The sequence below is a fragment of the Platalea leucorodia genome (genome assembly GCF_965183815.1).
Source record: "Platalea leucorodia genome assembly, chromosome: 5".
NCBI lineage: Eukaryota > Metazoa > Chordata > Aves > Pelecaniformes > Threskiornithidae > Platalea > Platalea leucorodia.
In genome coordinates, this window is record NC_138827.1 from 80,097,508 (window position 1) to 80,123,843 (window position 26,336).

The following is a 26,336-nucleotide window of genomic DNA, read 5'->3' on the forward strand; positions in this document are numbered from 1 at the left end:
TAATGGAGGACAATGAAACATGGCAGAAGAATTAAAGGATTCCCAAGAAGAAAAACCCAAGAACACCTTTAAAGGACATCTTTCCAGGCTCTAAACCTTCATGACAAAGCTGTTTGGCCAGGTTAGGAGGCTAGAAATCACAGATTAGACTCTTAGAAGTTATTCCAATATTTGTAGAACAGCAGGAAGAGAAGCAGTGAGTCACCAGAAGCTCCCTTGGCGCTCAGCGCTACATCGAGCGCCCTTCAGTGAAGCAAGCTCTCCAGTTCAAAGAAGAAGCAGACAAAGAAGCTCTGCAGAAGAGCATTTCTATTATTCTGTTAGTCCTCAGACATAAACACCTTGTATAGTAGATAAAACTACAAGGAGTTTCATTAGTATACAAGTACCCACTATCAATCAGAAACAGTAGATTCGGCAGCTTCAATTGTAAGACCTTAGAAATACAATGAGAATGAGAAGCAACTGACCTCTGAGTAGAGCTGAAGCTGAGCCTATGTTTGAATGAACCCACAAAGTTGTTGAATTTGAGCATTTTGATAGACAATACAGTAATTCAAGAGAGTAACACGATCTTCTGCTGCAAAAATATTGTCTTTATATGGGTGGATGCTCTGGGATATAATTACTGCATTGTAATTGCAGCTAAGTACAGCTTACATTTACCTAGTTTGATCGAAAAGCTTCAATTCACACACAATTTAAAATATATTTGTACAATAACAAACACACATCTAGCTAACTGACAAATATAATAGTCATTCTCTTTGGTGCAGCTTTTTCAAACATCACAGTGATGGCAAAGTGAAGCCCTGACAAGTTAAAAGGGCTTTGGTTACGCTGTTAATGGCAATATTAAGTTTATTAAAATTATCCTAATTTGTCCATTTGCATGTACAAATACAGTCTCTAATCATCTTGTCCAACAGGAACTGCAGCCTTTTCAGTTGAGAAAAGGAATGGTACTTCTCAAATGAGCAGTTAATGTAGTATTTCACTGTACTGAAGAAGGCATTGATGAGAATACTCTTCAAACTCAACTCTAAAAAGCAATCTTCATGAAGGGTAACATTAGAAAAGCCCACAAGAAAAATACTGACGTTCAAAATTCTTTCACAGCATAGAGTCTAACAGTATTTTTTTTTTTTTAAATATGGACCTAAAGATAGAGAAATTAAGATACAATGCATATTCTAGTTCTTAATTTAATAATTTTTAGGATCTGATTTTTTGTAGTTCTTAGCCTTACATAGCATTCACAAAGCAGAATTCCCAGCCGACTTCAAAAGCAGGTCTGAGAGCAGGCAGGTCAGCAAACAGAATAGCTGGTCCTGAGCCCGCATCAGAACCATCTTTGCTTGGCCCTCGCTTTTCCCAAACCATTAGTTCACATACAATCTCCCTGCCCAGTTGCTTTCAGAGTCCCATCAATTATCTACATTAAAGCACATGGGGAGTACATCTTCTATTTAAAGAACAAAAATCAAGTTTCCAAAATAGAGTTAACAAAAATATTTTTCTGGCTAAGAAAATTTTCCCAAGAAAATTTAAACAGGTCAAACATACAGCATGTAATATTTTGGCCCAAATACTTCAGCTGACAAAGTTCTAAGCGACTGCATAGGGCTAGACAAATGTAAAAACAACCTTCATTTCTTCAGGATTTGAGTAAGATATGTGGATTTTAATAAAAGCTATCAACTTAAGCTGAAGATACCACTTTGGTCAGGCCTCCAACAGACATGGTGCATATATACGTAATTTGCAGTTTTCTTGGAAAGGTAAGTGTACATGAGTTTCATACCAGAGCTATTATCACTGCAGGCGCTGTGCAGAAATGGGGAGATGCATCCTGACAAAGGCAACAGAGCTCATTATATAGTCCTTGTTATTGTAACACCCAAATGGCTATCTCTATTACTTCAATGTAAAGAAAATTCATCATATTATTTTCAAAGCTTACTACCAGAACCCTCCATAGAGGAGTGCACCCAGGATACTATTAATTAAAATCACCTGCAGTTGTCAGATACCATTCTGGGATTTATTTAAAATGTAACATTCCTGATATTCTGCAAGTGATAAGGAAGAATGACCTGAACTCTGAATCAACCTATATTAATTGTCTTTAAGAAAGATCTAAGAGACAAAAATTCTTTAGGAATGTGTTCCCCAAACATACACCCAAAATCACGTTTATTCCATTGCCAACAGATCCATCGACAGCTCCATGTAGATCAGATATGTAGCAGACAAGTAACACTCCACCCTGACAGAGCAAACTTAGAATCCTGGACAGCTGATAGTTTCACAAAAGGGATAAAAGGAGCTTTAGAAGTTGGTGGGATCAAAGCAAAGGAACTGAAAATCAACACTGGTTAGCCCAAATCTAAACAAGGCTGCTTCCACAGACCTCCAGAACACCAGTTCTTCTTAAACTGAATATATACCAAGGTATATTACAAAGCAATAGACAAGTCATAGAATAAATAAGCCAATTTCAGACAAGGCAAGATATACAGCAGTCATATCTTGTGAGCTCCATCTTCAGAGTACTGTTCTGTTCATCAAACCAGACTGGCCCTATCAGCAAAAGCTTTGGGCCAGAACCATCATTTATTTTAAGCTTGTTCAGTGACTAACACAGCAAGAGTTCAGGCTTCTAAATGTTTAAAGTTATGTATACTGATATATTTGAGTATCTTATTGACGCCTTTGAAAAAACTGCACGTTATTCCTGAGGCATGTATAAAGTACACGGCATCTAGTCAGGCCGTAGCTCTAAAAGCAGCAATACAAAATTATCACTTGGCTGTAAACCATTTGGAAAACATTGCAGCAACTCATTTAGAGGCTGATGAAGTCCTAATTAGAGACATTCTTAAGAGAAATCAAGACAGGCAGGTTTGTGAGCTCACTGTATGTCATGATGGACTTAATCAACACAGTGATCTGAAATCTTTTTGCTTTCCAAGGATAAGACCTAACATGAAGCTCTGCAAAAACTACTGAATGTTACTGTGGAATCCTAAGCAGCAATACAAAATATTGAGCTTTACATCTGGGGGAGGTGGGGAGGAGGGTAGAGGGAATCAATTATTTACTGCATGGTAACTGCAGTAATTCTTTGAAATGCTGTGGTCAGTGTGAATCCCAGCATGAATTCCTGTACCTTGTGTGTGGAACATCAGATAGTGGAGTTTTTGTTCTGAAGAGCTGCACTCACCAGAAGTACATGACCATGGGTTTGTTCAGACTCTCATGCCAAGCTTACAGGCAGTACAGCTCACACTTCTCCTCAGCCCCTTCAGCCAGAAGTCCTTGGTTGTCCAAAGGACTTCAAAAGCAGAGAAGATGCGTGGAGTTGACAGATTCTACAGAACGCCATTTGTACGAGCCCAACAATCCTGAACACAAGGATGTTTTTATGTAGTTTCGTAATGCTCAGAGGCTAAACTCCTTGACAATGTGTAGGATCTCAGCCTGTTGATGAAGCATCTGTTTCAGCAACTTCTTGAAGAAAGGTCCAAAAGAGCACTCTTCCCTCCTTGACGCTGCATTACCAAACCTAGCCTAGGTCCTGCAGAACTGAAACCTTCTTGTCTACTGTTAAAGAATACAGCTGATAGAGTCACACTGGAAGGGACAACCTTAAAGCAGCAACATGCTATATGTATGCTAAATAGGTGATTCGCTGTTGCAAAACACTCCATAAAATAAATGCATAATCTACTTAATGCCAGTAAAATAGTTAATTCCCTGTATGTCCCAGAACTCAGCTGCAGCCAGATATGACTTTTCTGATCTTAAGTGGATCACAGCTGCTGCAGCCCAAGATGATATAAGAGACCTTGCCTGATAAACATGCACAGAAAACACCCAAAGGTAACTATTAATAATAGCTTTCTCAACAGCAAGCCTGCTTTTTCATTGTCACTCTATTTGTTAAAGTTTTTTCAAGTCTAGAATAGGAAAAAGGTCCTTTACTCTTACTTAGCAATAGAAAGTAAAAGGAATAGAATATGTTCTTCCATAACTCCCAAACAGCACAGCAAGGCCATTTCTATTGAAATGAGTTCCTGTAAGGAAGTGCCTCTGAAAAGGGATAAAATAAGGAATAGAGTCAGAAGGAGGGAAAGAAGGATACGGGGACAGAGTAGCAAAGGTCATCAATACTAGGTATCTACTGTCCAAAATTTAAATTTAACTAAAATTAACTATTCAATAATACTTACTGGGTACGAACATTTTAATGCACTGAAAAAAGAGCCAATTCTAAATAAATTAAAGCAGGAGAAAACTAGCAGGCTAGAAACTAAGAATATACTTCTCATACTTGTTGGCAGTGACAGGAGGCAAAGAGAATTTTCCAGCCTTTTCGTAAGGGATCATGGTAGACCTAACAGATATATCAGTCTCCAAGAGAGACATAATGAAGGAAAGAAAAAAGAAGGGGGGGAGGGAGAAGAGAGAAGTCTGATCTAGTGTGTAGCTCAGACAGGATGTCCATGAAACCCACACTGATGTACACTCACAGAGCTAAAGGGAAAGGTAAGTATGGATCAGTAGGGACAGGATGCAGAAAGCTTAGAGGTAGGTACCTGAAGGTGCGTTTGAACACGCGGCATATAACATCAATCTGTAACAGTTACCTTTCGTATAACTATAGGGTCTTTTTACTTCACACATGCCTACTAATAAAGAAACAGCCCACTGTCGCAAGTGGAAATTGATAATTTCTTAGACCCTTTGATACAAGTCATAAGAGAAGGCAATGCTCTATGTCAGTGGAGCCACTGGTTCCCATAAGTACCATCAAATACATGACAAACATCAATGCAAAAACCTGTTCAATGAAATTCTTAACCTGGCTTTTTGCCTTTCAGGATATGCAACCCTTGATGGAGATATTATTCTCTTTGTACTGTTATGCAGCACTAAAACATCTGCTTCCCACATGATTAATTTAACAAATAAGTCAACACACAGTGAGGCATACTGAGAAACAGGACACGGGGGAATGAAATAGCCAAAGCGTAGAGGCTCTCTAGTATATCAGGTTATTGCCTACAGACTTAAAGGGGAACCAGAACAAGACAGCCACAGAAAGAAGACAGTACCCATCAGTAACAGATTACTGACTAGTTATACTCTTATTATAACCACATGGCATATTGCTTTCTTCAAGCTTATTTTATAAACTATCGAGTTTCATTATAACACAAGATCATCTACCAACCAAAAAATACTCCAGTCTGAATTTCTCCCTGTCCAACTGCATGGGTTTTTTTCCTCCAACAGATGAACTCGCCTGCTGAACTATGAGCATATGTCTACTATAAATGCTTTAGAACTGAAGATTTTGCCTTCTTCAAAACATAATTAATTATCTCTGATGGAGCTGCAAAATTTCATTTGCCCATGGCTAGATACCATATGGGAGAGGACTACAAACTATTTTCACCTACTGACATATCACTGGATCTTAAAATCTATTAAACCTTGCCACAGCTACAGTTTTGAGTACTTTGACAAGCAGCTACATTTACAAACTTGGATATTTATTCTAAAGTATAAACTACATTTAGTAGATCAGACCAACTGCAATCAACTTAATCATCAAAACCACTGAAATTTGCATGGGAATCAAAAGGTTCAGGAGCATGACAATCTGATTTTTCTAAAACAAATGAGAATTACACAAGGTACCTAAAACAAATCAGTATCTGTCTATTACACTGTATTCCAGCTTCCTTATATAAAGGCATCAGAAATAAAAAATTAACACTCGGTTATCTCTAAAAAGTTAATTATAGATTTAATTAGTAATAGAAGATTAACACGCACATCCTTATACCCCAGACCAAACCATCTTTAGATTTACATTAGCCACCCTAAAGAAAATGAAAAGATATTCCAGATGGTAAGCTGGAGAGATTTACTTTACAGCAGATCAGTTAACTAAGACTTCATCAGGAGTATTTTTCGAGATGGATTAAATCAGAAAACTCTGACCAGGGAGATCAGATAGCAAGAACCAACAGAAACAAACTACTATTACTATAATATTCGTATACAGTATTTACACAAAATTTTATCTGAGCAGGCAGGTGGCAGATAAAGTTCGTAAGTAGGCTCCACATTTGATTCCCTTGCTATTAATAGAAGCCTAGGCTGTGGTGTCCAAGGTTATATCGGGCTAGACACACTCCGGTTTCCTGAATCTACCATGAAGGCCTCCTAACTTCAACATGAAAAGCATTGCCTTTATAATTGTGCAATTGATTTGTATACACAAAGTTAAATCAGTTTATCTAAACATACTGCATTGAAGCGCTTCAAGTCAACAGGCAAAACTCTGTGTGTGTTTGCACACATTAACGTTTCTACATTTGTTTAAGCTTAACTTACTTTGTCTTGCTCAGCAAACAAAGTTTCTAGTTCACTCAATTGCACTGGCTTAACATCAGTTCTTTAGATCAGCAGAGCGACCTTATGCCGAGTGCAGGCACCCCGTATACTGCCATGTATTGTCCTCCTGGATGTCCAGGAGGACTGGAAAAATCTACTGCTCAACTCAAGCGTGTTGTTTCTGAGCGGATACTATGGGATTCTTTACGTAGAACCATCAACCCTCCCGAAGGGACCTACCTCACACCCAAGACAATTTACTCTCAAATTTGACTATTAAAAGTATTAAGTAGGGTAAATATAAGAGAGAAATGAGAATACTCTTACTCCCTCAGGGTTTGCATCTGTTTACACTGCAAATTCAACAGCATTTTTTATTTATTCTTTATTAAACCAGCTTTCTTCAAGAAGAAAACTGTTTAAAATAGGAAAAGACAATTGTGAAAGCTATAAACTCTGGGATGAGAGCAGCATCAGAAATCATTTTAATATCTACTTAAAGTAGATTAATTTGTCTGTGCTCTATTAAAATCCTACCAGTAAGACAAGCCCTAAAACTATCCCACACTGAGCAATGCAAGAAGTGACATCAAATTTTTTTTTCTTACTTCTCAAGATCAAGGGGAACTGTTACTTCAATGATACTGAGGAAAGCAGAATCACCAGAAGTTGAACAAGAACTGGTAAAGAATCACTTCAGGAGTAGCCCCTTGAAACCACTGAAGGTCAATGAAAACAAAAGGAGGAAATAAATTCTTCCATTGGAGGGAGTCTACCAATAAGAAAAGATTCCACCAAAAAGGAATAATGAAGACATGACAAAGGCAGACAGCAAGAGAAGCAAAAGGGAAAAAAACATAACAAGAGGCAAAGAATGAAGCCACCTCAAGGCCTAGAGCAGGAGAATGGTGACTACAAACACAAAGAACCAGCCAACGTGACAACCTTCAAGCAACAGAAAAAAAGCAGAATTAGTGAAATCTCTAAGTAGAAACGCAAAAAGAGAAGGAATCTTAAGATGCAGAATGAGTGATGCAGAATTATACATCGTAAATGTTAAGAACGTGAAAAGAACCAAGGAAAATGTTTTAGTATTTCTATATGTTCCTAGTGTTTTCTGCTAGGTACATCACAACTCAGGATTTACCAGGAAGAGACGAGATGGCTCTTATGAGAGCATGCCATCTCACCAAGGCCAAGACAATCAAGACAGGGACTATTCTAGAAAGCTACTCAGAAGAGAAGCCTCACTCAAGCACTCCAAACTGTCTTCTGGTGAAGCCTTTAGCTCTCTGGTGAACGAACAGGAACAGAGGGAGCTCCAAAAAGACACCCAGCAGTGAAATTTGAAGTTTCCTGGCTAGGTATCACCTCCACCCAGTAACCGGTTGACTGACTGATCTCTCCTTTTACCGTTGAGCACAAAGGGAACAAAGGAGGGTACAATGAGGTACCACATTCCTCTTCTTCTGACCAGGTACTTGAGTCTTGCCTCCAGTAGGTCTGCAGGTTTACAGAATACAAAGGACATTTGACGTCCCCCAAACCCTGCCCTCTTGTACCCATCCAAGAGTCACCAAATTCCTTGATTTAAAGCTGAGAATAGCAAAAACAGAAGGCAAGATGAACTGCAGACTGGGAAAACACACAAAAAAATGGCTCCCTCTTCCTCAATCTGTTCATTTCGGCGTATTTGCTCACATGAAGTCCAAAAGTACTTGGACACACTTTACGGTTAGGTGTGCTAGGCCAAGGCAGCTAGCTGGGAGCTGACAGGTGCTGCCTCCCATGCACTCCGCCTTACCGACTCCCCTGAAGGCAGGCACTCGGTGCAAGGGCAACGAGATTTGCATAAGCGTCCTAAAAAAGGCAGACGCACAACAACAAAGAAGGAAGCCACCTCGCCGGACCCCCGCCGGGCTGGGGCCGGCCCCCCCGCGGCGCCGGTTCCACAGAGCCTCGTCAGACCCGCAGCCGGGGCGGGAGGGAGGCAGGCGACCCAGACGGAAGCCGGTGCCCCGCTTACCGCCCTCCCCCGGCGCGCAGGGAGGCACCGGGCGGACGCCGCGCTCCGGACACACCTCCGCCACCAGCGGGGGGGCCGCTGGGCCCGCGGGGCCGCCCCCGCCGGCAGGTGCCCGCCCGCCCCGCCGAGGCCGCCCGGCGCTCACCCGGCCTCCCGCATGACGTTGCTGTCGCCGCAGTCGCAGGCGCCCCCCGCCTGGCTCCGGAACATGTTGTAGTCGTGCCCGGCGTGCTCGCCCTGGTGGAAGCACTCGGCGCACAGGCTCATGCAGGGCGAGATCCCGCACGTCCGGCACCGGTAGGCCACGAAGTTGGCCGTCCACACCAGGCCGCACAGCGTGGCCGGGTCGTAGGCCCGCACGGCTTGCACGAAGCTGTCCCACGGCTCCCCGCCCGACAGCAGGCAGCGGCACCACTCCAGCGCCTCGGCCGCCGCCTCGCCGCCGCCGCCCGGGCCCGCCGCCGGGGCCAGCACCCGCTCCAGCAGCGCCCGCAGCTCGCCCGCCGCCGCCGCGCCGCTCTCGCCGCCCAGCGCCGTCTTCAGCCGCGCCGCCGTCGCCCGCTTATCCCGGCCGCTGGCGCCGGCCCCCGCCATGATGGGAAACTGAGGAGCCGTTACGGCTGCGCCGGGCTCCCGGCTCTGGGGCTCCCCCCGCCGCCCTCTCTCCCCTCCCAGCGGCGCCTCCCTCTCGCGATAGCCGCGGAACCGGCGCCCTCCCCGCCGCCCGCTCCCTCCTCCTGACACTGCCTCTCCCCTCCCCTGACATTACCCCTCCTCTTCCTCTGCCCTCCCCGCCGCCCTCTCAGCGCGCAGGTGCGCGGCCCGCGCCGCCGCCCCCGAACTTCTCGGCAGGACGCGGGAACCGCGGGTGCCCGCCGCCCGCCATCGCGGCCCCGGCCGCCCTTCGCCCGGAGCGCCAACCTGGGGGGGCCGGCCAGCGCCCCCGACGGCGGCGGGGTCCTCTTTGTTACCGAGCCGCTCCTCGGGCGAAGCCGCTGCCGTGGAGACACCGCGCTGCCGCCGGGGCGTCCGGGCCGCGGGGGTCCGGCAGCGGCGGGGCAGCTGTGAGGGCAGGGGCGCAGCGAGGCGCCCGCGGGGGAGGCGGGAAGCTCCTCTGAGGCTGCGGGCCCGCGGTTGCGCGGCGGCTGCCGCCAGCAGCCCCGCTGGAGCGGGCAGAGCCCCACCGGGCCTCGGCAGCAGCTCCCGCCGCTGGGCGGCGGCGGGCCCGGCGGGCGGAGCGGGGCGCCCCGGCCGCCCGCAGCCCCAGGGCCTGGGGTACCGGCGTGCGTCTGCACGCTCCCACCTGGGGAGGACGTACTGGGATGCGAGTTACCGTGGCTCACGTACCGGTCAGCAGTCCTAAAGCTCGATAAGTAGATTTTCAGCTGTGTAATGGAAAACCTTAAAAGAAAAAACTCTGTCCCTAGACGAAAGGAACCTTTTCTCTGACGGCAGCAACACCCCAGGTCCCCGGGCGGGCACCCCGCTGCCGGCCTTGCCACCCTGTTCCCTGCGGCTGTCCGTACTCTGGGAACTCGGGTTGCGGTGCGGTTCCTGAAGGGCAGGGGCTCCCTGGCAGGCGGTGCAGTGCGTCTGCCTGCAGGAGGATAGCAGGGAAAACATGAGCGAAGTGACTAAATCCGTTACTTTTCTCCCAAGGACCGTCCTTTCCACCGGACAGGCAGGAGCCCGCCTCCTTGCTGTCTGTCCCTAATGGCGCTCGACGGCTTGGCCACCAGGAAAGCGCTGAGGGACCGGGCTTTCACAGACACCTCACGGTGGTAGCACGTAAGGTTGTAATAAAACGTGCCGTGTTTATCGTACGTGACCGTCACAGCTAACGCTTGTCAGCTCGAACGAGGGGAACGCTCAGTCGCCTTCCGCTCCCGCGGGTCGCCGCTTGCCCGGGAAGCGGCAGCGCCCGGCGGCCTGCAGCGGGCCCGGCGCCGGGGCGGGCGGGGGGCGGGGCGCGGCGGCGGGGGCCGGCGGGCGGCGCGGCGCGGCGCGGCGGGCGGAAGTGCGCGGCGGCCCCTCAGCCCGGCCCGGCCCGGCGGGGCTGCGGTGAGTGGAGGGGGGCGGTGGAGCCCTGTGCGGGTCGGCGCCTCCGCGGCCGCGGAGAGGGCCCTGCCGGGCGAGCGGCCGGCGGAGGTCCCCAGGGCTGGGGGCCTCTCTCGGCGGCGGGCGGGGCCTGTCGGTAGGAGCGGAGCCCCGGGCCGAGGGCCGGAGCCGCGGGCGAGGCGGGCGCAGGCCCTGCTCGGCGCCGAGCCTGGGGCGGGAGCCGCTGCGGGCGGTGCGTGAGGGACGGGGCTGCCGCCGTCCCGGAGCGGGGTCGCGGTAGCCGGCGCCGCGCTCGTCCCCCGCCATCAGTGCGCCGTCAGCGCCGTCCCTGAGCGCAGCTGCAGGAGGGCGCCTGGGAGATGCTAGGGAGCACAGCGGGGTTTCGAGTACAGAGTAATTCAAGATAATACGTAGTTTATTTATATTATTGTAACTGATTAAACGTTATTTTCCTTAGTTAAACTATAAACATGAAGAAACTAAAGCTTAAAGAACTGGAAAGCTGTCTTCAACAAGTCGATACTTTCGAAAGTCCCAAACTACTCCTTGAACAGTATCCAACAAGACCTCATATTGCAGGTAGAGGTTACCTACGGCACTCTCATCTCTTTTACTAGTTCTTCATCAGCAGTTTAAAATAATAAAAAAAAAGAAAAGAAGTGTTTCTACTGCATTATCTCCTTGGAAGCCTTTACACTAAAAGGAGTTGAGAAATTGTATCCGGCAGGAATGTGATTATTTATTTTTTAATGATCTGTTAACTTCTTTGCATTAGAAGTATACTGTTAATGTACAATCCAAAAATCAAGTAAATTGATTTAAAAGATAATGTTGTGATAGAAACATCTTAATCTGTAAATGAGAAAGCTGAAATTGACTTATTTCATGACACAGAAAAACCAGTAAAGGTGTATATACAGACACTCATCCATACCTTAATTATTATTTTTTCCAATATTTTATGTCCTTCTATTGTTTTGCCCCAGACAAATTTATAGGCATATTTTTTCCACAAACAATACTCACAGCTCTACGTGTAATCTCTCCACCAAAGATCTAGAGTTCTATCACTCATCAAAATGTTTTTGACTTGTTTTTACATATAAATGAAAAAGAGAATTACAGGTAGTGAGAACATCAGCTTAATTTTGCATGGCAAGAAACCTTTAGTTCAGAGTTTTCTGAAGGCAGAAGTAGCTTTTCTTGAATAATCAGATGCATATTTGATATTATTGACCTGTATTTTTTTTTTCCCCAGCATGTATGCTTTATACAATTCACAATACTTTTGATGATATCGAAAACAAAACAATTGCAGATTTGGGATGTGGTTGTGGCATGCTCAGCATTGGAAGTGCAATGTTAGGAGCAGGGTAAGTATTTAATACTAAGTTCTGGTTGTGTTTTTTTTCTGGCATAGAAAATAAGATTAGAACATAGCAATGCTGAACTAAACTAATTTTAGGTATCTGATCTGGTGCATAATGAAGCTATATTTCATATGTTTAGATAGTCAATAACCATTCAAATAGTGGAAGAGACGGACAGTTGCCATGAATTTGGAAGTCATAATGTTTGCTTTCCCCTGAAGCACTAAATGAACACATGAAACTTCCTTCACAAACTTTAAAAAGATATTTGAGAAAAGGCAACAGAGCTACTCACATTTGTATCAGCACTGAATTTATAGTGTATGCGTGTTACGTTTCCTAGATAACAACAGTTTGTGTACGTGAATCCCTTGCAAAACTTTACTATAGAATTTAAACACCATTTTAGTTTGCAAGAGGCTAATATGTCACACTTTTTTTTTTTTAATAGATTGTGTGTGGGGTTTGACATAGATGCAGATGCACTGGAAATATTTAATAGCAATATGGAAGACTTTGAGCTCACAAACATCAACATGGTTCAGTGCGATGTCTGTTCTTTATCTGACAGCATGTCAGAGACTTTTGACACAGTTATTATGAACCCTCCGTTTGGTACCAAGCATAATAAAGGTTGGTAATTCTGAAAGTCCATTAGAAATTATTAGGAATGAAATAGCAAAGGAAACACTTCTAATGAAACATCTCCCTTTTTTATTACAATTACCTATTGTAATGACCTACAGTTTTGGTGATCTGAAATCAGTTTCTTAAGTGCAGATTAACAACTTCATCATTGTAACTAACAATTGCTGGGTTTAAAATAAACAATACTAGCTATTTCATATCCCTATCATTTTTCTCTTTTACTGAAAACAATTGGCTAAGTTTTAGAAATACTTTCTGTACCTTAATGTATTCAGTGCTGTTTCTCAAATAGCTATTACTCCAGAAAAATTGAAGCATGAGGCAGATCTTTAAATCCTCTAGTTTAAACTTGCATTTAACAATGCTAATAATTTCATCGTTCTTTTAGGAATGGATATGATTTTTCTGAAAACTGCTTTACAAATGGCAAAAACAGCTGTATATTCCCTTCACAAAACTTCAACGCGGCAGGTAAGTCCTTCATTTTAGTAGGGTGAGCATTAACCAGGCAATGAAATAGCTGGCATTTAATGATGTTGTCTACAGCTTCACCGATTTGTTCACACCTTTATGGGGTATGAAACTTGTTTTGGGTAAATACCAGTCACGTCAAATAACTGCGCTCTCACGTACATCAAGAGAAGTACGTGATCTAATGTTTCAGCTTGACAAACAAAAGCACAGGAGACTTCTTAAATAAGTACAGGGGTGGAGATGTTTATAAGGCAGGGTAGAAACGAGCTTTTTAAATCTACCTATATCTACGAGGAGTGGCTGAGGGAACTGGGGTTGTTTAGCCTGGAAGAGGCTGAGGGGAGACCTTATCGCTCTCTACAACTACCTGAAAGGAGGCTGTAGCGAGGTGGGGGTTGGTCTCTTCTCCCAAGTAACAAGTGGTAGGACGAGAGGAAATGGCCTCAGGCTGCGCCAGGGGAAGTTTAGGTTGGATATTAGGAAAAACTTCTTCACCGAAAGGGTGGTCAAGCATTGGAACAGGCTGCCCAGGGAAGTGGTTGAGTCTCCATCCCTGGAGGTATTTAAAGAACGGATAGATACGGTGCTTGAAGACATGGTATAGATGGACTTGGCAGTGATAGGTTAACAGTTGGACTTGGTGATCTTAAGGGTCTTTTCCAACCTTGACGATTCTATGATTTAATATTATAGCACATTCAAAAGAAAGCAGATGAATGGGAAGTGAAGATGGAAGTCATAGCAGGTAAGATTAATTTGATGTTAAAGAAAAAAAAAATTTGTTGGGGGCTAATAAATATTTATAACACTACTAGCCAGTCTTAACAGCCTGAGGTAAACTTAAGTGTGATTTAACACTAAAAATGACACAGGTCTTTTTTTAAGCAGCACCCCCCACCCCCCTTTTTTTTTTTTTAAATATACTTTGCTACCTGGCTAGAATACAAGCAGGCACTCAATAAAGCTCTGAGGAATACATATTCTGTGCAGAATTGGATTTCTTCCAGGACTAGATTTTGCCTTCAAGCAGAAGTTAGCTACCTTCCTGCTTCAAAAGGAGATTGTTGCTGAACAACAAAAGCGAAGTGCAGGCCAGTTGTCACACAAAAAAGCATCTTGTCCTTATAGTCACCTAAATATTTTTCTGACAGTTGTTCAAGTATCTTCCCAATTCTTAAATATGACCAGCTGGATGCTTTATACAGTCGTACAACTTAAGACATGGAAGTTGCACAAGTGCTTGAAACACAACTGCATTTCAGCCATCCACTTACTGTCTGATGTGGTTGGCTTAAATGTTCAGTCATAATCTAGTACTGAGATCAAAACAGTTACTGGTCAGTGGGCAATAGAAGAACATGGGTGTAGGGTGCAAGTCAATTGACTAATAATTATTCTAGTGTAACAAGTATTCTTTGTACTGTTCACAGAACTTAAATATGACCTACCAGCATCATACAAGTTCCATAAGAAGAAATCAGTAAGTATAAAACCTAACGTGAGAAAATGCTCCATCTTGTACCAGGCAGGTAAATAAATTCTACTTAAGAAAATTTAAGTTTTAGGGCCATATGTACTGGATGAGGAATGCTCATGGCACTTGACACAAGTTCGCTACGATGGCATCAAGTTCCAGTGCTGTTACTACATTTTGTAGTTCAACAGGGAAAAGAATCATTGTAACACAAGTCAAAGCTATACACAAAAATTAAAGCCAGCACCGTGACTTGATGTGAAAAAGCTTAAGAGTAGCCTCCTTGACTCGACAGTAGTAGGTATTTGCTTGATGCTATCTGCAACTGGAACTTGGACCGAATTAGGTAATGAAGGCCAGAGTAACTAGGATTTTACAGCTGTAGCATTATTTCAGTGTTCTACACTCTGTACTGCAAATAGCTACAGCCAGCGAAATCCCTCCCAGAACCACCTTGGAGGGGGCAGGAAGAAGCTGTGCACTTCATCCCACAACCGAAGATCTAGTCAGGATGCTAGAGTATGGAAGCTTAAGCCCACAGGCAAGGTCCTGGGTGTTGAATGCTGGCCTAGAAGACATGTATCCCATTACCACAGGGGAAGCAGACAGAATCCTGGAGTAGACTAAGCAAGATTTGAAGACTCTGAGCTATGCTGAGTAGCAAAGACTAGAAGCGTTATTCAGTTGTACCTATTCTCGTGGTGATTTGAACTTAAATAATGGAAGTCTGTCCTTCAGCTTTGCTACTTTACAGTTACAGCTTTATACTACATTAACATCCAGGTTTCAGTAGTAAGCAGTTTTAAGTTCTGAATTTATTGGCAGCTATTTAACATAACCATAAGCTTACAAAGTCCAGAACCTTTTACATTTGAATGAGGTGCCAGAGAAGTTGAGAGGATCTGACAGTATAAACAAAACTATATAAAAGAGTTTTCCAGGGTGGTATGTTAAGAGTAAGCATGCTTCTTAAACAAAAAAAAGCTGCAACCCAACAAAATTAAGCTTTTCCTCTCATTGTAGGTTGACATTGAAGTGGATTTCATTAGATTTTCTGCGAAGAAACTCCTGAACTGAGGCATGTCTTTAAAACCTATTGAAAATGGAACAATAAAAACAATGATTTTTTTGTATTTTATTGTAGTATTACTGATCTCCATCTCCATTTTCTGTTTTCAGTTGTTTTGGTGCAGGTTCTTCTTTTTCCATTTCTTCTAGTGGTCTCTTCTTGGGACTTGCTGGTTCTGCAAGATTGAATATGTAGTCATTTATGGTCAAGGAAAGCATTTCAGCATGACCTGAAATCTGAAAACACAAACCCTTCCTACCATGCAAGTTCAAGGAGGAGTCCTAGTTTATCCACAGCTACTGCTACGCTAGAGAATTTACTTATTAGTGTGACTTAAAGCTTTTAGATGTTCAAAAACACCAACTTGGAAGAGCTTCTTTCCCTGTATAACTCCACAGCAGGAGGACAGGTAAGAAGATGAAGGAATACAGTCTAACAGGAGTAGGTTTTACTAGGTTTTGTTTAAGCAGGTGCCATATCTAATGAACAGAAGCTTAGCTCTTCATCTTCTCCAAGCTAAATACCAATATGCAGAACTATTAGTCTTCTCATATCCTCAAGGGGAAAAAAAAAAAAAAAAAATCACCACTCGAGACTGGGTCTGTGTGGTTGCATAGCACCGCGACAACCACCATCTCTCAATGCAGAATGCTTTGAACAGCCCTGCAGTACAGCCTCAGCTATCTGGTAATTATTTTAATATGCTTTTTTGACAGTTCTGGAAGGAATCAAGCACAAGACCCTTAAAGTTACTTTATGGATACTGACAAGAGGACAGAAATACTACAATGTAGGGCCAAATCTGAAACACTTGTAAGAAACATGAGTACTTCTCCAGAAAGTAGCTCCGTGTACTAAAGCAGCTGTATCCAGTGCACAGAATGACATACCTGTTTTAGTATCATCTTCACCACCTTCTTCTTCATTCTCAAACTTTATTTTCTTGCCCTGAAACTGTACTTTTCCTTTGTGTGCACCTTGAGGTGTCTTTCCCCCTCTTCCTTTTCCTTTAATTTTGCGTCCTGTGGGGATATAAGATGTCAGGAACTTTGTATCATTTGGCTTTTTAACTGGGAAACTCAGAAGAATGCTTTACGGTTAGTCAGTATTTAGTATGTATTCACTATTTACAGTTACTTTCACACAATGCCACTTCTAGGACATTATAAATGCTTAAACCAATAAAAGGAGGACCTTTTGTTTTCTGTTTCAGTAATTCTTGCTGATCTTCCAATATTTTTTTCAGGGCTTCTTTCTCTGCATCTCCTTCTAGCAATTCCCATGTAACATCCTTGTTCCGAAGCTGTAAGTTTCCGTTATGTGCTGCTTGGGCTTTTTCCAGAGCTTCTTTTGCAATATCCTTAAATAGGATAATTCCCTTAAAAAGAAGAGTGGCATTTGTATTTGAATCTTACTGTGAAAACATTCAGCTAGAATGATGAACAACATATCTGGTTATGTACTTCAGCAAGTTCGTTACTCTTGCATGATGTAAAATATGTCTAGACTGAAGCAAAACCCCCAAACTGTCCTAACAAACCATCTCAGTCTCAGTTTTGACCTCATCAACTGAGAAGGCTGGAACCTTTGTCTGTTCTTTTCAAAGAATTTAAGGGAATAATTTAGTTCTATAAATATTCTGTAATTCCACAAGTCAAATAAATAATTTCTTATTTGATTACATAAGAGAACAAGCATTTAATCATTCTGTTTCAAACTTTTAATACAGAGATTTTAACTCCTTATCTAAGATTGTACTGACCTCCTTTGCACCTCTGACAAAGTGTATCCATTTGATTTCTCCGTGATCAGAAAATACATCATGGAGGTCTTCTCTGCAGGTTTGATCATCTAAATCACCAGAAAACTTCAAAAGACATCCTGTCTTTTCTTCCAGAGACTTCTAAATGAAATAAAACCCCCCACATTTTTGTTGAAGAGTCAAGCTTGAATATTCATTTTTTCCCCTCAACCCTAAGACTATTAAAACATGATAGTGATAAATAAGCAATTGAAGTCACCCCCCCTTAGCACCATCAGTAACCCAAGCATTCTTGCTACATAGCTTATTTATGCTGAAGTCCAAGTCATGCATGGTGTCGTGTCCCCCCCCCCCCCCCCCTTTTTTTTTTTTAACTGTTTTAAAATTTCTTTGCTTACTATGATACATGTATGTGAACTTAGGACTCCTTTCCCGTAAGAGAGTTACAGTCTTGAATTCTACAAAATAGTTTTCTGAAGGCTAACACCTTAGGTTGAAAATCTATATAACCCTGATTAAATCCTTACTGGATCCTTTAAATACCACAGAGTAACGATCATCTGAATGGTGCGCTTAGGATCACTTCTGAACAGGTAAACATGCCTAATAATTTAAATTCAGGATATGATCCTTTAAACAAAATTAGTCCCTTGAAAATAAGATTAAATACCATGACAAAACGAAGTCTTACTATAGGTTATGGGAAAGCTGAAGTGACTTTCTAGAAAGTGCTCTATATTACAGAATTTCAAACTCTGAATATCCCACATTAGCTTTACAAAATGTAGCTGCAGGAGCATGTTTGATATGCGTAGACTGAAAATCCATACAAAAGCAAGCATTGCATAGCTTTCAGGTATAGAGAGTTAAGAAACCCATACCATTTCAGCATCTGCTGCTTGTTTCTGTTTTTCTTCTTTTTCCCTGCAGGAAAGTTAAATTAGTTAAGAGTTGGTTGAAGTGTGGTCAGGTGAGCAAAGCCAGGCACTTCAATTGATAATGACTTACTGTTTAGCTCTTGCTTTAGCTTCTACTTTGTTTTGTCTCCTTTCTTCATTCTTCTTTGTACAATACTCCTCCCTTCAACAGAATATAAGCTAAGTTGATACCACTTAAAAGTATTCTACTATCATTACTTTATAAGACAGCAGCAGCCAAGAAACAGCAGAGATGATCTTTCGGAGTTGAGATGCTAGTCTCCAAAAGGTACAGCGATCAATACCTGTACAACAGTGTAGAAACTGACACTTCTCAGGTCAAGCCAGGTTCTTGTCTAAATCCACCCTTGGCCATTATTAGTTCATACATCAGTTAAGCGGACTTACTTGAAAAGTACTATCAGCTCTGTGTCTTTGTACTTTTGGTTTGGGATCTCTGTGAACTTCTTAGCAGATTCAACACTATCAAAAACTGCAAATATTGAGCCCTGTTAAACGGTAAGAGACATTCAGTGTCAGAGGAATTGAACAGAATGTTGTCCAGGAGGGGTCCCTGCCCCGGGTCTAACTGTTCATCGCAAGAGCTACCTTAAATGTTCTCTGCAATGTTCTCCTCATTTGAATGTTTTCAACTGGACCTTTATCCTCAAGCCATTCTTTGATATCATCAAGAGTTGCATCTAGTGGAAAGCCTTTCTGCAAGATAGCAACAAGATTTAATTATATGCAACAAACTGACACTTAGTCAGAAATGATAACCTATCTGGTATGAATTAATTCAAGTTTTACTTGGATGGTTTTCAGTCAGAGTCATGCAGAACAGCACAGAGCAAAGGAAGACATTTACTTACAACATATACAGATCTGTTTTTAATTGCAGCCTTATACTGGTCATTTAATTCAGGAAGGGGTTTGTTTGGAGATCTTCTGATTTTAGTTTTGTCTTCATTTATTTCCATTAAACCAGTCTTGGATTTTCTTAGTGCTTCTACAATAACACTAAAATCTTTTGAAAGGCGACTTAACCTATTGAGTAAGCAGACACAGGTTATTACAAATATACAGACAAAGCCGAAGCCAAATGTTAAAACGGCAAGAGGAGTTGTACATGCAGCCCAGGCACATTTGGCCCCAAACAGAGATAAGTAGCTGAAAGCTACCCTTCCATCCAGATTAGCTGTACTTTGCTTTACCTGTTGAATTTGATCATTACTTCTAAAGGCACCCAGCCATCATCTAGTTTGATCTGTTCCTTTAGGAACTTGTCTCTTGGTAGATTGTGATTGCCAAAATAGTACTGCAAAAAAGAAAGGGTGGGGAGAGAGATTTGTCTTTGAATGTTCAGTCTTAAAAACCCTTTTTCATCTGACAACTTACTGCAGTGGATTGAGACATACCAAAATTCATTAATCTGAACAACTAGAAATTCTGAAATTATTACTTCCTGCTTTAACGTGATACTTTTCCAAAAGTTAGCCGCAACACATAAGCTGTAAGAAAACCAGTCTTCATCCAGTGGGACTAATGAGGCAAAGGTAGACTGCAGTTTTGTTTAGGAAAGGCATGAAGCTTATTCTGTTAACATAATTATTCATCAACCTGATCAAGCTCTGCAGAGTCAAAAGTCAAATTTGTCACCAACAGATTCAGGTTTTAGTCCTTATTTAAGGAATGCATAAGCAAGAATATTGTATTTGCCACACTGAGAAATCATACACATAGACTAGAGTTTCTAGGCCTCATTCAAGAAAATACCGTAAGATAAAAATTTTTATTTACTATGTTCTCATTTTGATAATGTCCAGCATGGGAAGACAATTCAGTACAAGACAGACAGGTTAATCAGATTCTTTTCCTTACTAGCAGTCATCTAACTAGGGTCAAATACTTGAAGCCATAGGATAAGCTGGAGTGTTTCCACCAACATCATTGTGCTTTAAAAAGTCAGTGCAAGTTTTACAACAATACCTCTCCCTCTAGTATACCTCAGACTCACGTTACCACAAGTCTAGCTTTGTCAGCTATTTTTCCCTCAATCTCTGGTGGTTCCCCCCCGCCCCCCCCTACAAATAATGACTACGGCTCCATATGCTAATGGGGGTTCATATTCAGCTGTGGTTTTGTCCTGCAGGAAAACAGTTTTGTTCTAGATGTCATTTTAAGTGATGCGCTCAGTTTTCCATTGTACGGTAACCCTCCAAGCCTCTAGAGTGAGAAACAGTTAAAGTTTAGTTGTAATTTGTAGCAATAAATTACACAAAGCAGTAAATCATAAGAGCAAGTTATGCAATGTGCTGATATTTTGACCAGCACAGATGCCCAAGTAGGAGGATTTTTTTTCCCCAAAAAAATTAAGTCATATAGAATTAAAATGCATCTTCCTATTTGCATAGATAGAATAACCCCAGTGAACATAGTAATGAATTGTTTAATGATACAGTCACTTGCTATAGCACCTAAAACGCTAGCAAGTTAAACCTTTTGTGTTTTTAAATGGTGGTCTTACAGGCAACTCTAGACAAGTATAACTTCCAACTTGGGCTACAATTATGAGTTATCTTGAAGTATTAAATACCTGTCATAGACCTGTGACAGACATTTTTTAAAGAGCTGAAGATTCAAGTCTAACTCCCTATGAAGTTAACTTCCCATTAGCCAAGTCCCTACCAATAAATGTCTCTAAAACTAAATCTCAGTCCAGGTCCCAAACTATAAATTGAACTTACCTCAATTTGCTGACAGATTTTGCTTTCCAAAATAGACATGTTTTCACCATCTCCATTTTCAGCCATTTTCACCAGCTGCGTTGAAGAGAATATAAAGCAAAGGCACTAAGTATTGAATAGTACTTTCTACAGACTTACATAGTGTTGCATTTTACTGCAGCCTCATCTGAACAAGATAACACACAAGTTCTTTAGCTGTACATTCATGCTTGTGAGCCAACTTTAAACATGACTGCAGAACTCCAAGGGGAAACTATGAAACAACTGGAAAAAACCCAAGTAAAATACTTCGGTTGCTAAGGCAGCATTTAGCATTCTGCATTCAAGATAAGTAAAAAAAATGCTGGCACTTCACAGCATTATTTGTTATTTACCTTTTTCTAGGCACAGATCCTCAGTTGGTACCTAACAGCAACAAACCCGAGAGCCAACAACATTTATTAAGTCAAATCCAACCTCCCATCACTAGGCAAAACATCAGTAACAAAAATTGTTTAATATTCCTAAACAGGTGTAATTAGAAACTTTTCTGAAGTTTCTGCCTCCTAATTAATCTTTGAAAGTTCAAGGAACATATTGGAGGAAAGAATGAAAATACCTGTATTTACTAATACATCCTAAAGATGTCTAGTTCTCTCCTTTACAAACTTGTCTTCACTGTAGTTCTGCCTGAATACTGAATCAAGCATCTTTGATAAGAGGTAAAATGTTTTAACTTGAAAGTAACTTCTTCCCTTAACTGGCATTAAGCATATAATTCCAGTACATCAGGTAGTCACTACATGCACTAGAAGGCTGGTAAGAAAGCAGCTACTAGCCAGAAAGTTAACTGGGATCAGAAAATGTCTATCTAGTTGCTCTTAAGGTAAGGCTAGAGTGTGAAGAATAATCCTTGAGGAAAAATGCAGCTTTATAAAGCTGTCAAATCAGTTTCAATTTGGTTTTGAACTATGAAGCACACATTTCATCTTTCAACCTTTGGGCATGATCACACTTGTTAAATCCAGCTACAAAAGACGAAGCAGTTTCATGGCCCTCAGTTACCCCAGTTCACAGATCAGCGATCCTTAAGACTACTGGTGAAGATGGGTTTGCACTCATGTCTTGCGTGGTTTATTGGGAGACTTAAGCATACACATTCTGCTCTTCTGCCACTCGCAGGACAGTAACATCTTTCAGAGCATCAGGATGACTGACAACGTAGAAGCAGGGAAAACTCCCCTAAGACTCCCTTGTCACAGGAAATTATGGTCTTCATCAGAACACCCGCCTGGCAGCCCCACCTTATTGTAGTACACTACTAAAATTCACCGATCATTGTTCAGCCTACTGCAGTCTGCAGTGTCCCCACTTCCTCCTCTTTCTGATCTCGGGGCTACGTCGCATCCTTCGACTTGATTGTAGTTCTTTTTAATCTAGGCACTTCCAGCCTTAAAACTTGCATCCTGGTCTCCGCTAGTGGACTTCCACCTGTACCTGACATTGCAACACTCTTTAGAGCATGATTTCAGCTAGTGTTAGTTGACAGCTATGCTCAGAGTGTCATCCATTTGTCTATAAAGCACCTCACTAAAATCCAGGCCACAGCACACAAGCTAACAGTTGCAGTTACTTCAGATGTCTCACGTTATCCACCCTGACTGCAGGAGACCGACTTAGTTCACCACCACATTCTGGTGCTGGCACTATCTTAACATCCCCCTGCGATGTTGTCCCCAACACCCGACTTGTGAGAAACCAGTGTTCTCTTTTACATTATACCTGTTTTAGTGTAATTTAGTGGCAGTCTATGGAGTAGTTGCAGCTTTTCTCGTTGGATCAATTGACCACACTCCTTGTGTGCTACTTTAACGCCTGACCCAACAGAAAGTTAACCCATCAAAGAAAGGGAAGAACAGTTTCATTAGATAAATTTATCACTGACTTGATTCTGTTTGTAGAAAACACTAGTGATGGAGCTGTTAGCGCAGGGAGGACAAGAGAAGGAAAAAAAAAAAAAATCAGAAACACCTTTTTGTGGCAGCAAGCAGTTGTAGTGGGTTAGATTTGACATTAAACTATATCCTCAGGGTGGGGAAAAAAAAAAAAAGTACTGGATGGCAGCTATGTGAATCTTCATATTCTTGAACCTTAGTTTGGTGATTTAACTCACATTGCAAAGCCTCTTCTCCAGGTGGGGCAGATTTTTTTTAAGCACTAGGCAACATATTTATGTGAACCATTTTCTTATAGGTGCTTTTCACAGTACAGCTCAATCAATGTGTATGATGACACACCAATTTACTAAGAGATGTGAAAAAATTTACTTTCTTGCATATCCTGAGGAAAAAAATTAATTTGTATTTTAGTCATGTATCCCATTTTAAGAAAAATGCATTAACAATATGTTCTGGATCTCTAGAACAGAGACAATCTGTTGGTGCACACTGAAATACAGATTGAGCTGGATAGAGGAATATTCCCTCACCACCTTCCATTTGGTCAGCCAGTCTCAAGTACACTGTTAAGAAAGAGCTGAGTGGAGACAGCTGCTTTGTGCTCTTCTGTAGTGTGAAATACAGAGCAGCCTCTGAGCAGGCTGTATCTGCTTGCCCCTTCAGTGGTCTTTGCTCTTTTACCTGTCACACTGAAGAGCGCATGGATTTCTTGGAGCAACTTTTCCTTTAATACAAGATGTTAAAATAAAACTTGGGTCCTTTTGGCCGCATGCTGCCAAATCACCCGCAGTTCTACCCCAGTTAATGAGGTGAGGATTACACAGAGGAAGTGTGTCTGAGATAGTATAGTTACAAGAGAATCCATCTGTAAAGCTGTTAACTTCTCTTTGGTTTTGTCATTTAGAGCAACCCCCCCTCCATCTGTCCAGGGTAGCCTGGCTCTTCTAGCCTCGCCAAAAACCACATCAGTCCGAAATACGCAGGACAGCCTTCTTTTTACTGCTGGATACCCAAGAAGCCATTAAGAAATGCCAAGATAATAGTGCTGTGAAGCATCATGGAAGAACATACGCTTTTCTCTTCACCCAGCTTTGCCACCTGAACTCCTTCAGCCTTGTTATATCCCTGAATGCCCTGTCTTTCTTTCACTTCCCCAGTTCTCACAGCGCACCACCCTCCCAGTCTGCCTCACTCCGGTACCAAAATACCCAGAACCAGCAACTCGCTTTACACATAATAAGGCTCAGCTCCCCTGCTAAGAAGGGACAAAACCCAAAATCTATTTCCTTAGCAGTATTTCCAAGGTAAAACCCAAACTGTACAGAAGTGTAAAACAACACAAGACCTGGGACAAGCCCTTCAGACTAAGTCTTACACCTGGAATAGTTTTTCTAAAAAGCACATGTTCAGCTGCAAGTAACAACAAACTGAAGGAAAGACTAAGAAAGACTCAAGCTCACCACATGTGGAATTCAGTTCAGACACTGATGGAGCTCTAACCTATTTAGAATAAAAGCAGAAGCAGCCTTCTAATTTAAGAGAAATTCTAGTCTTGAGGCACATGCTCACTTCAGACTCCTTAGCTCAGTCATTTGGCACAAGCCAGCCTTCTGGATCCAACTTCCAGATCAATAGTTTTCAGTTACTGTGCAGCAATGAAGACTGATAAAAAGCTAGCCCTGCTGAAGAACAACCACAGTCTGAGCAGCACGCAAAATCCTACACAAGGTTTTGTAGTAAGTGCTTTCTTCGTAGACCATGCTGAGCTGTTCCTTCTGGGTGCCAACAGTCTGCATCGGTATTACTCAAAATCAAAACAAATTAAAATAATGCAAGTAGGCATGAGATGCAAACTACAGATGGAAAATGACAGTCAAGCCCTTTAACTAAAACAATTTGATCCCACACTGTATTAGCTAGATCATCCCAAAAGAACTCTCAAGTGGATTTTCATCTTAGCAGTCATTTAGTTCACAGATTTAAGGTCTGGACAAAGCTTAGTTGCAGGGTAACGGCTTTTACCATTACTGTAATAGAGAGAACGAAAGGCTTTATTAAAAAAAATAATTTCCCCAGTAAAGTAACATGGAACTGTTATTCACGCCATGCCTTGTTCAGGAACCCATGTGTAAGAGGTCTGAGCCTTCTGACCAGATTCTTGTATCAAAACACAGCTTTTTATTTAAGGTAAGGATTACCTGCCACCACTCATCACTGGTGTCATCTGTACAGTTGTTTTTTTTTAGTAGAATCAGTGCCAAATAAGAAGGAATTTCTTACAAGAAGCATGTAACCGATAGGAATGTCCGCTCCCGAACCTTACCTCTGTGCTAGGAGCCCATCAGTTTGTTCTACGGCGCCTCGACGCTGCCACAGCGACAACGCACCCTCCCCAGGCACCCTCCCGCCCAGCGCCAGGGCTCCCGCCCAGCGGACACCTCAGCCCGGCTGCGGCGCCAGCGCTGCCCGCAGCCCGCCCGGCGCGGCGCCCCGCGCTGCTCCCGCGGGGCCGGGCCGGGGCCGCCGCAGCCCGCGGCCCCTCGGCGGCAGCCGGAGGGCGGCAGCCCCGCAGGAGCGGTGCCCTCCGCGCTGCTCCGCCCGCGGCGCCGGGCGCGCAGGAGGCACCGCGCGGCGCTGGAGACCAGCGGCGAACCGCGCCCGCCCCAGCGCCGCGTGAGGCGCTCCCGGCGGGAAACCGCCGCGGCGAGCGAAGGAGCGGCGCCGGCTCCCCCTGCCCCCGCCGGGCCCCGCGCCGCGCCGCCGCCCGAGCCGCGGGGAGCGGGGCAGCACGTGCTCCCCCGCGCCGGGACCCCTCCCTCCCTCCCGGCCCACCAGCAGCCGCGCCCGCCGGGCCCCGCCACCCGCCCTGCCCCGGCACGGCTCCGCCGAGGGGCCGGGCCTGACGGAGCGGAGCGCGCCCGAGCAGCGCCGTCCCCCAGGCGCGGCCGCCCCTCACACAAACCTGCGGCAGCCCCGGAACCCGCCGCACGCGGCCCCGCTCCGCCGCTTTAAAGGCCGCAGTCGGCGCCGCGCGGCCCAGCAGCCTCCGCGCCTGCCCCTGCCCGCCCCTCACGTGGCCGCCGCTTCCGGGGCGGGGCGGGCGCGCAGCGGAGGGGCGGGGCAGGGCAGGGCAGGAGGCGCGGAATGGCGGCGGGCGCTGCAGCCGGCGGGACCGGGCCGGGCCCCGGCCGGGAGCCCTCTGCTCCCCGCCCCCGTCCCCGCGGACGCCCCGCCTCAAGCAGCCCTTCCCGCTCCGCTCCGCTCCTCCGCCGGCGCCCGGGCCGCTTTGGGGAAGATACTTGGATGCGGGCAGCGGGGAGGGGCGTTCGCGTCGCTGCTTGGCGGCGGGGGCCTCGCCCACCCGCGGGCCGTAGCCTCGGCCACGGGCCGCGCTCCGGGCTGCCGGGGTTTCGTTCACGTGCTCTTGCAGTTAGCAGAAAAAG

At 43.9% G+C, this 26,336-nt stretch overlaps 3 protein-coding genes across 8 annotated transcripts in view; 1 reads left to right on the forward strand and 2 right to left on the reverse strand.

Annotated features, from left to right (window-relative positions):
• Positions 1-9,119, reverse strand: part of UBR3 (ubiquitin protein ligase E3 component n-recognin 3) — a 119,370-nt gene extending 110,251 nt beyond the window's left edge. Inside the window, exon 1 of the mRNA XM_082313627.1 lies at positions 8,583-9,119. Within this exon, the coding sequence (XP_082169753.1) occupies positions 8,583-9,031 (449 nt within the window). The 5' untranslated portion in view covers positions 9,032-9,119. The remainder of the gene's footprint in view (positions 1-8,582) is intronic.
• Positions 9,120-9,226: 107 nt separating this feature from the next.
• Positions 9,227-15,594, forward strand: METTL5 (methyltransferase 5, N6-adenosine). 5 transcript variants are annotated; one of them, XM_082313632.1, is made up of 9 exons: positions 9,227-9,250; positions 10,097-10,230; positions 10,953-11,074; positions 11,754-11,868; positions 12,317-12,498; positions 12,902-12,984; positions 13,681-13,732; positions 14,418-14,467; positions 15,485-15,594. In XM_082313632.1, exons 3-9 carry the CDS (start codon positions 10,966-10,968, stop codon positions 15,536-15,538), a joined length of 645 nt encoding a protein of 214 aa, XP_082169758.1. In that variant the 5' UTR covers positions 9,227-9,250; positions 10,097-10,230; positions 10,953-10,965; the 3' UTR covers positions 15,539-15,594. The 5 variants fall into 5 exon arrangements, with proteins under 5 accessions (XP_082169758.1, XP_082169760.1, XP_082169757.1 ...); XM_082313631.1 differs by lacking the exon at positions 9,227-9,250 and adding an exon at positions 9,342-9,786; XM_082313634.1 differs by lacking the exon at positions 9,227-9,250 and having other exon boundaries at positions 9,341-10,225.
• SSB (small RNA binding exonuclease protection factor La) lies at positions 15,569-25,953 on the reverse strand. Of its 2 annotated transcripts, none has more exons than XM_082313629.1 (12): positions 25,856-25,953; positions 20,957-21,031; positions 19,424-19,527; positions 19,082-19,256; positions 18,819-18,926; positions 18,618-18,718; positions 18,301-18,372; positions 18,174-18,216; positions 17,293-17,433; positions 16,725-16,908; positions 16,421-16,552; positions 15,569-15,705 (listed from the first exon to the last, which is right to left on the reverse strand). In XM_082313629.1, exons 2-12 carry the CDS (start codon positions 21,020-21,022, stop codon positions 15,608-15,610), a joined length of 1,224 nt encoding a protein of 407 aa, XP_082169755.1. In that variant the 5' UTR covers positions 21,023-21,031; positions 25,856-25,953; the 3' UTR covers positions 15,569-15,607. The 2 variants fall into 2 exon arrangements, with proteins under 2 accessions (XP_082169755.1, XP_082169754.1); XM_082313628.1 differs by lacking the exon at positions 25,856-25,953 and adding an exon at positions 24,354-24,377.
• Positions 25,954-26,336: the final 383 nt, after the last annotated feature.

Bases quoted from the DNA above. Each gene is read 5' to 3' on its own strand.
- SSB (XM_082313629.1), bottom strand. From the start codon at position 21,022: ATGGCTGAAAATGGAGATGGTGAAAACATGTCTATTTTGGAAAGCAAA. The intron at 19,528-20,956 runs GTAAGTTCAATT...TCTTTTTTGCAG, and splicing joins AAATCTGTCAGCAAATTGAG to TACTATTTTGGCAATCACAA. The intron at 18,719-18,818 runs GTAGCTCTTGCG...ACCGTTTAACAG, and splicing joins CATTGCAGAGAACATTTAAG to GGCTCAATATTTGCAGTTTT.
- METTL5 (XM_082313632.1), top strand. From the start codon at position 10,966: ATGAAGAAACTAAAGCTTAAAGAACTGGAAAGCTGTCTTCAACAAGTC. The intron at 12,499-12,901 runs GTTGGTAATTCT...TCGTTCTTTTAG, and splicing joins TGGTACCAAGCATAATAAAG to GAATGGATATGATTTTTCTG. The intron at 13,733-14,417 runs GTAAGATTAATT...TACTGTTCACAG, and splicing joins GAAGATGGAAGTCATAGCAG to AACTTAAATATGACCTACCA.